At 38.9% G+C, this 12215-nt stretch overlaps 1 protein-coding gene across 1 annotated transcript in view; it reads right to left on the bottom strand.

The window, feature by feature from the left end:
* Nucleotides 1–12215, bottom strand: part of DNAH8 (dynein axonemal heavy chain 8) — a 330443-nt gene that overhangs the window by 148348 nt on the left and 169880 nt on the right. The window contains exons 55-57 of the mRNA XM_078446877.2: nucleotides 6371–6513; nucleotides 5777–5911; nucleotides 5001–5123 (exon numbers count right to left, since the gene is read on the bottom strand). Of these exons, the coding sequence (XP_078303003.2) occupies nucleotides 5001–5123; nucleotides 5777–5911; nucleotides 6371–6513 (401 nt within the window). The remainder of the gene's footprint in view (nucleotides 1–5000; nucleotides 5124–5776; nucleotides 5912–6370; nucleotides 6514–12215) is intronic.

Here is a 12215-nt window from a genome sequence, read left to right as displayed (position 1 = left end):
TCCCTGAGTGGATGACACACAAGCACCTCAAATACGACATTCTTTCATTCAACACATATTAATGACCACTGTGTGTCTGACTGTTGTAGCACAGACAAAAATTCCTGTCTTCATGGAGCATACATTCTGGTGGTAGGAGAAAAAATATATACACATGTATGCTAGTATGTATATATGTATGTAAATAAAATGGTATGAGTTTTGGGAGGAAAATAAAACAGAGAAAGGAAATAGACAGTGTTCGAGGGTGCAACTGAATATGGAGAACACGGGAGGATTCACCTCACATGACATGCAACCAAAGAATATATAACCTCATTGCTTGAAGGAGGTGAGAAAGCAAACCATTTAGGCATCTAGAGGAAGAATATTCCAAGAGGAGGAAACAGTAAACATAGAGGCTCTGAGTGAACATTATATCCAGTGTATACAAGGACCAATAAATGTGTTTGGGGCAGAGTCATGGGGAGGTAAGATCAGTCAATGCAGGGTCTTTAGGTCATGGTAAGGATTTTGGCATTTATATTCTACAAGTCTCATGGGAGGATTTTGACCAGAAGACTGTGTCATGATCTGATCCATGTTTTAATTGGGTGCTGATGTGAGCATAGACTGAAAAGGGCAAAGGCAATGGGGAGACAATGAGGAGGCATTTGTAATGATTAAGAAGAGAGAGAGAGAGAGAGAGAGAGAGAGAGAGAGAGAGAGATGGTGGCTTGCACCAGGTGTTGGCAATAGAGGTAATGAGTAGTGGTAAAATCCTGGATATAGTTTGAAGATATAGCCCACATGATTTCCTAACAGATTGAATGTGGAGTTTCCACTTCTTGATATTAAGAGGAGTATTTCAGGAGCAGATCTAGGGAGTAACAGGAATTTGGTTTTGGACATGGTAAGGTTGAGATCCAAGTAGACATCCCTAATTGGTTAAGTGAGTCCGAAATTCAAGAGCTCTTCAGCTTATAGATGATATCTTAATATGCCTCCACTCTCTCACCTTACTGCTGAGAAGTCTCTCTTGGATCCCTACTGAATGGGAGAGGAAAAGGAAAGAAAAAAGAAAAATAAGAGACTTCCCTAGGAGGCTGTGGCCTCAGGATGACACTTGCACAGATTTGCACCCTGGGTATGCATAGCCTAAGTGGACCAGAAACTTTCCAATCTTAGCCTTGCTTTGAGATAATCCTGAGTGAATAAGCTCTTAAGGATCTGGCAGAAGAAAACTCAAAACCTGTCTTGATGAGAGCATATCCAGCTTAGGCTGTGAAACACAGTCATGATTAATTTTTCAAGGGTAATGATCTAGCAAGCAGTCAAAGATACTTACAGAAAATAAGACTTGTTCCACACACACAGGAACTATTAAAACAACAAAGAGCAGAAATAGGATCACATAGACTTCAGATGCTGAAATTAACAGACACAGACCTTAAAACAACTATGCTCAATATGTTTTAAAATTCATTTGAAAATTTGAAAATATATGCAAGGAATAGGAAACTATAAAAATGATGACATATTTGAAAGAGAAAATAAACAGTAGCTGAAATAAAAACTCAGTGGATGAATTTGACAGGAGATTAGACAAAACAGAGAAGAAAATTAGTGAGGAGGAAGACAAAGAGGAGAAATTATCTAGATCACAAGCATTGGAGAGAGAAAAGGCTGGGATGTAAGAAAAAAAGGAGAAATATATAAGGCATAGAAGAAAGTCTGATATACAATAGGACTCTGAGAAGAAGGGAAATAAGGAGGGGCAGAAATAATATTTGAAGAGATAAGGACTGGGTATTTTCTAGAAGTGATGAAAGACACCAAACCACAGATTCATGAGTTCTAGCAAATTCCAAGCAAATAAGTACAAATAAATCTACACCAAGGAACATCATTTTTAAAAAAAGAAAATTATAGGAAAGTAAAGCAAAGAGAAAGTCTTAAAAGCAGCAAGTGAAAAAAAAGGCAGATTAAGTTCAGACGTGCCATGATTAAGTGGTAGCTGAATTCTCAACAGCAACAAGGAAAACAGAAAACAGGAAGAATATATTCAACATGATGGAAAAAAAACCCAGAACTGCCAGTTTAGAGTTTCATACCAAGAAACACTGTCTTTCAAATAAAAAAGATGAAATGACATGTGCAGACAAAGAATTGGTCATGAAAAGACCTTCTCTTAAGTAGGTTCTAAAAGCAGAAGGAACATACCACATGCAAGGTCTAAGAAGGAAGAATGAAGAAAGAGCAAAGAAAGTGGCAAACAAGCCAGCAATGCAAATGAAGAGTGAATATATAAAAAAGTAAAAATAATGTCTTGTGGGAGTTAAAAAAAAAGGGGGGGCACCTGGGTAGCTCAGTTGGTTAAGTGTCCAACTTCAGCTCAGGTCATGATCTCACGGTTCATGAGTTTGAGCCCCACGTCGGGCTCTGTGCTGGCAGCTCAGAGCCTGGAGCCTGCTTCAGATTCTGTGTCTCCCTCTCTCTCTGCCCCTCCCCTACTCATGCTCTGTCTCTCCCTGTCTCTCTCAAAAATGAATAAACGTAAAATAAATTAAAAAGGGAGAGAGAGAGACTTAAAATACAAATCGACAATAAAATGATAAGTTAGGAGAGAGATAAAGGAAATTAAGGCGTTCAAAGGTCATTGGATATACAAGATAGGAATAAAGGGTTTATCTTTATCTTTCATTACCCGTGTATGCAGGATATACTGTCTAGGTAAGCATTAGAACACAGAAATTGAGTGCAGTGTATAGGTAGTAAACAAACAAAAGGAAAAAGTCAATCTTCTCAGGAAATAGGAAGAAAGCTACGACACATGTGTGCTCGGCAAACGGTAAGGAAATGGAGGTGTGAGAGGTCCGAGAAAATGAAGAAAGTATGAAACAGTCATGTCACAGAGAAGGAGCCTGGATGGAAGCTGAGGTCCATGATGATGATTTAAGTTTATTTATCTATTTTTGAGAGACAGAAAGAGAGAGCAGGGGAGGGGCAAGGAGAGAGGAAGAGAGAGAGAGAGAATCCCAAGCAGGCTGTGCACTGTTAGCACAGAGCCCGACGCCTGGCTCAATCCCACAAACCAGGAGATCATGACCTGAGCTGAAATCAAGAGTTTTAGTCAGTCAGTTTAACTGACTGAGCCACCCGGGCAGCCCCATGGTCATGATTTTAAAATGAAGCCAGAATTGTGTGGTTTTCTCCAGCCAAGCTTAGCTGCATAGGTGCAGGTGGGTGGAGAGCAGGCCGAGTTTCAACAAGGCTTTAATGGGGTTATGGCTTTCACAGGTGAGTAGAGGGTGTATGCGACAGTGATTATAGTGATGGGTCCTGGAATTCCAGCTAGGAAAGAAAGGAAGTGAGGAAATGAGAGGAAATGAGGGATAGTTTAATGATGGCAGGAACTATGGATCGTGGTAGCTCTCTCTCGAATCTGGGAAGTGGAGGGAATAAGCTAGAAAGGGTGGATATGGTAATCAGAGAATAAAATGCTTGAAACTGAGATAATGAAGGGGTCACAGTTCTCGATAATAACAAAGTGTAGGTATGACTGCGTGGATGACTAATTCACCCAGGGTGGAAGACACGATCATCACAGGAGGAACTAAGAGGTCAAGATCACGTATGTCAGTATTGGCATCACCAAGAATTACAACAAGCAGGCTGCATAATTTGCAAAGCCCAGGGCAAAATGAAAATGCAAGGCTCCTTGTTCAAAAGTAATTATTAAGAAATTCACACTGGTGGCTACAGAGCATTAAACCAATGCAGATCTGTTTGAAGTATGAGTCACTGTGTCAGCCCAGTTTCCACACACATGATGCTGGCCCCAGCAAGAGGGAGAGTAACAGTGATCCAGGAATGGAAATCTTCAGGGTGTTGTATGAGGGTCTGAGGTGACAGCAACAAAGGAAGCATGAGGTGGGATTGATCCCTCCACAGGGCAGGGGACAACAAGAGGCAAGGAGGACATCTCCCCCACCTCTAGGCCCAGGGGCTCAACTTGACTGAGGAAAGCAGCCTCCCAGATTTCCATTAGAGCAAGCAGGCAAAAGAAAAATTCAGAGGAGCTCATTTACAAGGAATTCTGTGGATGAACTATGGCTTCCAGGAGCACATAGAAAGGTTTCAGGGGGGCACCTGGGTGGCTCAGTCGGTTAAGCATCTGGCTCCAGCTCAGGTCATGATCTCATGGTTTGTGGGATTGAGCCCCGCATCGGGCTCTCTGCTGTCGGTGGAGAGCCGGCTTTGGATCTTCTGTCCCCCTTTCTCTCTGCCCCTCCCCCACTCACTTGCGCACTCTCTCTCTGTCTCTCTCAAAAATAAACATTTAAAAAAAATTTTTTTAAGTGAAAGGTTTCAGAGTGGGAAAAGTAGGAAGTAAGGTCAGAGAAGTGCTGTGCAAAGCTGTTTGAGGAATAGTCTCAGGTGAGCACAGGACCTGGGAGTCTGGACCTCCTAGAGGTATCTGAGGTGAATCCACATAAAAGGCCAGATGGAATGGGTGCTGGCAGGCTCCAGGTAGGTGTAATTGATGAAGCAGTGGGCAGTGGTGGGAAGGAGGTGTTGGCAATCCCACAAGGAACATGCAGAACCCTGACAGCATCAGTGAGGTTCTCTGATGGGGAATATCTCTGGGGTTGACAGATGATCACAAGGGGGACACACGCATGGCAGAGTTAAAAGGAAAAAAAATGGTATTTTCTACATCAGGTATTCCTTGGAGGGAGTATGTAGAATAAGAGGTAACAGAACAAAACGAAAACGCTGGGGAAAGGAAGAGAGGAGCCAGAAAGGTCACTGAAATCACGAAGCCAGAGAGACAGGTAGGCGTATTGCTGAAAAGCCCACAGGGACCTCAAGAAGGGAGAATGCCAGCTATACCAGAGAAGTCAAATAAAACGGAACTGCTACTAGGGAGGCTTAATAAGATGAAGGCTATTGACATTTTTTATATATAACTAAAGATACTGATTAACTATCATCTATAGGAGGTATTTTAGTCATACCTGATCTCCCCATTCATTAATCACCGGCATATTAATATCATCAATAAATACAGTCATTTTTCTGCCTCCTGGTGGCCCGTATGTGCTTCCCATTCGTTTATCCACATAGCTTTCAATGGTTCTCTGGAAAGAGGAAATGGTTTAAGTGTTAGATTTCAACCCAGATTCCTAAAAATGCTGAGCATGTCTCTCAGAGTGAATTGAGTTACTTAATATACATAAATACCATTATTAAAACAGACATATAGGGGCGCATGGATGGCTTAGTTGGTTGAGCATCGTCGGACTGCTGGTTTCGGCTCAGGTCATTATCTCATGGTTTGTGAGATGGAGCCCCGCGTCGAGTTCTACGCTGACAGAGTGGAGCCTGCTTGGGATTCTCTGTCCACCTCTCTCTCCGCCCCTCCCCTACTCACACGTACATGCATTCTCTCTCTCTCTCTCTCAAATAAATAAATGAACTCAAAAATTGTTTTTTTAAATAAACAGTGTAAAATTGCAAAAAATAAGTTATTGGAATGTTAATCATTAATTTTATGCACAAAGTTCAGCTTCGGCCTCAATATTAGGTCAAAATATGCTATTTGGCTTTGGTTTCCATCTTAGCCTAGGGAAAACCAATAGCTGAATGCCAGGTGCAGCCCCATTTCCTACACACACACACACACACACACACACACACACACACACCAGCTTTTATATGCATACACATTTTACTGTAAACACCACTCAAAACATTTAAGATGTTGATTACCTCAGCAAGTGATGGGTTTTACCTGAAACATGACTGGTTCTGTGGCAGATGAAAAGTTGAGACTTTTGGATAACTGTACTTCAGGATCGTATCTTTTCAAATAGGCTTTAATCATTACAGTTTTCGCAGTCCCCTGCTCTCCGGTGAGCAAAACAGCCTGCAGTAATAGGATAGTCATGGTGAAAGGGGTTGTGTTTGGTTTTAAATGTCTTATGGCTCTAGCAGCCATTTTTCATTCTAAAAATTCATATGACTAATTTTTAATTACTTTTTAGAATTAGACCCACGTCAAAATAAATCCTAGTTCAATTAAAAATTTAAAAGTGACATGTGTACTACAACTGTGCTGGAAGAAAGAATGGGCAAATATTCACGTGACCACGAGAGAATGAGGGACTTTGTGAGCATATGACAGCTTTCCTGAGCAAGCCGGAAGTCAGAAGTTCAGGGAATACTGAATTGGAGTGTATCCTGGGGTTCATTCGCCAAAAGTGTTTCCCTTAAATGGCACCACTTCCGGCCCCTTGTGCTGGAATTTAATTTTTCTATCTGTACCGTGTGAAAAGGGATGTGTTTCATACAGGTTTGTGATCAGCTAAGAAACTATCAAACTTACTTTATATTGTTTTGCAATGGTGTCTATCAAAAAATTTGTTCTAATATTGTCAACATTTGGAACCAAAATTGATGAATATTCTGGAATACTGTCAGTTGGATAATAATATGGCTGTAGTTTCTTATTCCAGTGCTCCCAATCACCTATACAGTAAGTAAAAATTCATCTTAATAAAACTGCACTCTTTGAAAAGTATCTCAAAATATAAAAATGCAAATGCCATAAACACCCAACAGAATCACATGGCCATTTAAACCATTTTCCAAAAATATGTGAACATATCTGCTTATCTAATATATACGGCATTTGATCATTTAAATTCGTTTTGCCCCTTCACAAAGTCAGTTTTTAAATTTCTGAATCATTCATCTAGAGAGATCTGGCCTGAAAGGGAATTAGAACTGGCTACTGGTAAAACCAATGACATGTTTAATATCTAGTAGGGAAGCCCCATCAACTGAAAGGATAGGGAAGACCAAAAAGGGGTTAGTGGACATAGAATGTTTGCCATGAGAAATGGGGAAAACAAATCTAGCCCTGAAACTAGTTAATAAAGTGCTCAGCCTATTGACTTAACAGTAACTACTAATTTATTAACTGATTTTAGATAGCCCATAATTTACTGACGGATATTATTGGTATAAGAATTATTTTTACCACATTTCTTCAATTATAAAAAAAAATTGTATTTACATTTAGCATATGTGGAATGTACCTTACAATCTACAAAGACTTATAACCACCATTGGCTAGGCAAACTTGGTCAGAGATGTTCACACTGTTGCCATAAATTACTTTTATTGTTGGTATCATATTGTTCATTTTAACTGGCTTTTCAGGAATATTACACTATGATTCAGGATTGTACCAAAAGAGTTACTGTGTACACAGAATGCATGAAAACAGAGCAGAGGCTCACACATTTGAGAGTAGCAAAGAAAATATTCATCACTGGAGGAATAACCTCAATCTCAAATTTCCTTGCAAAATAACAAGTCATTTGGTAAGTGTAGGTGTTAACTTTTAAGAAACTGATAAACTTTTTCCAAAGTGGCTATCCCACAGAGTAGTATATGAGAGTCCCAGTTATTACGCATTCTTGCTGATATTTGGTATTATCAATCTTTTCATATGGCAATCATTGTAGTGGCTGTGTAATCATAGCCCATTCTAGTTTCAGTTTGCATTTCCTTGATAACCAATGATGTTGAATATCTTTTCATGTGTTTTTTCACCATTTTAAAATCTTCTTTGGTCAAGCATCTATTTAATTATAGTGCCCATTTAAAAAATTTTGGCTTGGCTGTCTAACCACTATTATGGAATGGCAAGAGTCCTTTATGTTTTCTGGATTGAATTGTTTTATCAGATATATTTTTTATTTTTTTAATTTTAATTCCAGTATAGTTAACATAGAGTGTTAATGTTTGTTTCCAGTGTACAATATAGTGAATCCACAGTTCCATACATCACCCAGTGCTCATCATGACAAGTGCCCTCCTTAATCCCCATCACCTTTTTCAACCATCCCCCCATCTGTCTCCCCCCGCCCCCATAACCATCAGTTTATTCTCTACAGTTAAGAGTCTGTTTCTTGGTTTGTCTTTCTTTTTCCCCTCTGCTCATTTGTTTTGTTTCTTAAATTCCATGCCTGAATGAAATCCTATGGTCTTTGTCTTTCTCTAACTTATTTTGCTTAGCATTATACTCTCTATTTCCATCCATGTCATTGCAAATGGCAAAATTTCATTCTTTCTATGGCTGAATAATATTTCATTGTATATCTATATACTATTTCTTCTTTATCTATTCATCTGTCAATGAACACATGGGCTGCTTCCATAATTTATTATAAATAATGCTGTAATAAACATAGGGATGCATGTATCCCTTTGAATTAGTGTTTTTACATTTTTGGGGTAAATACCCAGTAGTGCAATTGCTGGATCATAGGATAGTTCTATTTAAAAATTTTTGAGGAACCTCCATACTGTTTGTTTTCCACAGTGGCTACACCAGTTTGCATTCCTATCAACAGTGCAAGAGGTTTCCCTTTTCTCCACATCCTCGCCAACACCTGTTGTTTCTTGGGCTGTTGATTTTAGTTGTTCTGACAGGTGTGAGGTGCTATCTAATTGTAGTATTGATTTATATTTCCCTGATAATCAGTGATGTTGAACATTTTTTCATGTATCTGTTAGCAACCTATATGTCTTCTTTGGAGAAATGTCTGTTCATGACTTCTGCCCATTTTTGAATTGGATTATTTGTTTTTGTGTGTGTTAACTTGTATCAGTTCCTTATATATTTTGGGTACCGACCCTTTTTCAGATATGTCATTTGCTACCTTGTTGCTACCTTGTTAATATGTTATTATTCTGGAGAATATTCCATGTGCACTCAAAAAGAATGTGTATTCTGTTGTTTTAGGATGGAATGTTCTGAATATATCTATTAAATCCATCTGGTCTAGTGTGTCATTCAGAGCCACTGTTCTCTTGTTGATTTTCTGTTTGGATGATCTGTCCATCAAAGTTTGTGGGGTATTAAAGTCCCCTACTATTATTGTATTATTATCGATTAGTTCCTTCGTGTTTGTTATTAACGGTTTTAAGGATTTGGGTGCTCATATATTGGGTGAATAAATATTTACAATTGTTAGATCTTCTTGATGGATAGACCCCTTCATTATGATATAATGCCCCTCTCCTTCATCTCTTGTTACAGTCTTTGGTTTAAAATCTAGTTTGTCTGATATGAGTATGGCTATTCTGGCTTTCTTTTGATGTCTATTAACATGATAGATGATGCTCCATCCCCTCACTTTCAATCTGCAGATATCTTTAAGGTCTAAAATGAGTCTCTTATAGGCAGCATATAGATGGGTCTTGGGGTTTTTTTGTTTTTGTTTTTTTTTTATCCACTCTGTCTCCCTATGTCTTTTGATTGGAGCATTTAGTCCATTTACATTCAAAGTAACTATTGATATGTATTTATTGCCATTTTGTTACTCGTTTTATGGTTGTTTTTGTAGTTTTATCTGATTCTTTCTTCTCTTTCATAATTTGTTGGCTTTATTTAGTGATATATTTGGACTCCTTTCTCTTTACTTTTTGCATATCTATCACTGGTTTTTGATTTGTGGTTACCATTAGGCTCGTATATAACATCTTCTCCACATAGCAATCCATATTAACTCGATGGTTGCTTAAGTTTTGGATACTCTTTTAAATATTAAAATTCCAATTTTTAATTGTTTGTTGTGAGCATATAGAAATACAACTTATTGTTGTATATTGTCCTTTTATCCTATGACCTTGCTAAACTAATTCACTGGTTTTAAAAACTTTTTTGAGGATTCTATACAAATGGTCATATTGTCTACAAATAGAGGTATATTTGTTCTTTTCTAATCTGTAGATACTTTATTTGTATGTTTTTGTTTGTTTATTTATTGACTTACTGCACTGATTAGACCTTCTAGTACAATGTTGAATAGCAGTGATGAGAAAGAACATCCGTGTCCTATTTCTAATCTTGGGAAGGAAATATTCAATATTTCACCAATAAGTAAGTATAAATGTTATCTTTTCTGTAGATGCTCTTTGTCAAAATTATAAAGCTCCTATTCCTAGTTTACTGAGAGTTTCACCATGAAACGGTGTTAAATTTTGTCAAATGCTTTTTCTGCATCTATTTAGAGGACCAATGATGTGTTTGGCTTTTAGTCTGTTAACATGGCAAAATAAATTTATTGCTTTTTCAATGTTACTCCAACCTTCAATTCATAGAATAAATGCTCACTTGGACTTTACCTGTTAAAATTTTATTAAGAAATGTGTGTCAGGGCACCTGGCTGGCTCAGCTGGTAGGACATACAATTCTTAACCTCAGGGTCATGAGTTCAATCCCCACATTGGGTGTGGAAGCTATTTAAAATTTAAAAAGGGAAAGGAAAGAAATATCGGTCATTGTTCCTAAGACATACTACTCTACAGTCTACTTTTATTATAATGCCTTTCTCTGGTTTTGATATCAAGATAACATCATCTTTATAAAACGGTCTGGGATGTATTTCTTCCTTATGTTTAATGTCTTAGGAGCAGTTTTTGTACAATTGGTATTATTTCTTCCTTAAGTACTTGGTAGAATTCACCAATAAAGCCATCTGGGCCTGGAGTTTTCTTTGTAGAAAGGTTTTTAACTATACATTTTTGGTGAGTCTGGGGATATGTAGGATGCCTATTTCTTCTTGATGAGGTTTAGTAGTTTGTACCTTTTAAGGAATTTGTCTTTTTTATCTAAACATGTGTGTTTCATCATCAAACATACCTTCAAAACATTGTTTCTATTATTCCCTTATTTTTTAATGTCTATACAGCCTGTAGGGATGTTCCCTCTTTGATTCTGAACAGCAGTAATTTATCTCTTCTCTATTTCCTCTGATATCTCTGGTAAGAGATGTATCAATTTTATTGATCTCTTAAAAAAACCATCTTTTGGGACAGCTGGGTGGCTCAGTCGGCTGAACATCCAACTTTGGCTCAGGTCATGATCTCACATTTGTGGGTTCGAGCCCTGCATCGTGCTGTGTGCTGACAGCTCAGAGCCTGGAGCCTGCTTTGGATTCTGTGTCTCCCACTCTCTCTCCCTCTCTCTCTCTGCCCCTCCCCTGCTGGGACTCGTGTTTCTCTCTGTATCTCAAAATATAAAATAAAACGTTAAAAAAAAATTTTAAAACCCCCATCTTTTGATTGTTTCTGGATTGTAACAGAATTCATAAGTAGATTTAAGGATGCATTTCATTGTTAGTTTGCATTTGGAGTTAGAGCTCCCTTTTATGAACCCAAATCTTTAATAGCATCTAATCACACATAGAATTAATTTAATCATTCTGATTAAAAATGCCCAGCTGAAAAAAAGTTCACTTCATCTCAGTCTCTTTATAAAGGCCTTTAAAACACCAACTTTAGGGGCGCCTGGGTGGCTCAGTCGGTTAAGCGTCCGACTTCGGCTCAGGTCATGATCTCGCGGTCTGTGAGTTCAAGCCCCGTGTTAGGCTCTGTGCTGATGGCTCAGAGCCTGGAGCCTGTTTCAGATTCTGTGTCTCCCTCTCTCTCTGACCCTCCTCCGTTCATGCTCTGTCTCTCTCTGTCTCAAAAATAAATAAACGTTAAAAAAATTTAAAAAAAAAATAAAATAAATAAAACACCAACTTTCACTTAATCCCTATTTTCAGTATGATTCTTCCACTCTCAAATGTGTCCAGTATCCTCCAACTCTAGGCAATTCTGTGTTTCACACTCTCTAAACACCAATTCTTCCGTGTTTGGCCAGTGTGAGGTGAGTGCGATTATCTACCAGTGTGATTTTGGAAAGAGGACCTGGAGGTTCTGTTTCTTAAACAGACTTACAAGCAACACTCTGGTTTTTACCTCTGCCCTCACCCCAGTTTCCGTTTCCCGAGCCATGGGAAGGTTCTGCGGCATACGTTACATTGCCTCTCAACTCTTCCCCCTGCCAGTTTAGGACTTACCTTGCCCCGTGTGCCAAATCAAGTGCCACTTACCTTTCTGCTTTCTTGCTTTCAAAATGCTTTTGTTGCCATCCAGGGTCCTGTTCTGAGTTTATGCATCAAAACAGAAACAACAAATGCAGGGCTCCTGGGTGGCTCAGTCAGTTAAGCGTCTGACTTCACCTCAGGTCACCATCTCATGGTCTGTGGGTCTGAGCCCCCTGTCGGGCTCTGTGCTGACAGCTCAGAGTCTGGAGCCTGCTTTGGATCCAGTGTCTCCCTCTGTCTCTGCCCCCCACCCTGCTTGTGCTCTCTCTTTCTCTCTCTCGG

The sequence above is a fragment of the Panthera onca genome, chromosome B2 (genome assembly GCF_046562875.1).
Source record: "Panthera onca isolate mPanOnc1 chromosome B2, mPanOnc1 haplotype 2, whole genome shotgun sequence".
Taxonomy (NCBI): domain Eukaryota; kingdom Metazoa; phylum Chordata; class Mammalia; order Carnivora; family Felidae; genus Panthera; species Panthera onca.
The sequence above is the reverse complement of the archived record's forward strand: the minus strand, read 5'-3'. Positions and strand labels throughout refer to the sequence as shown.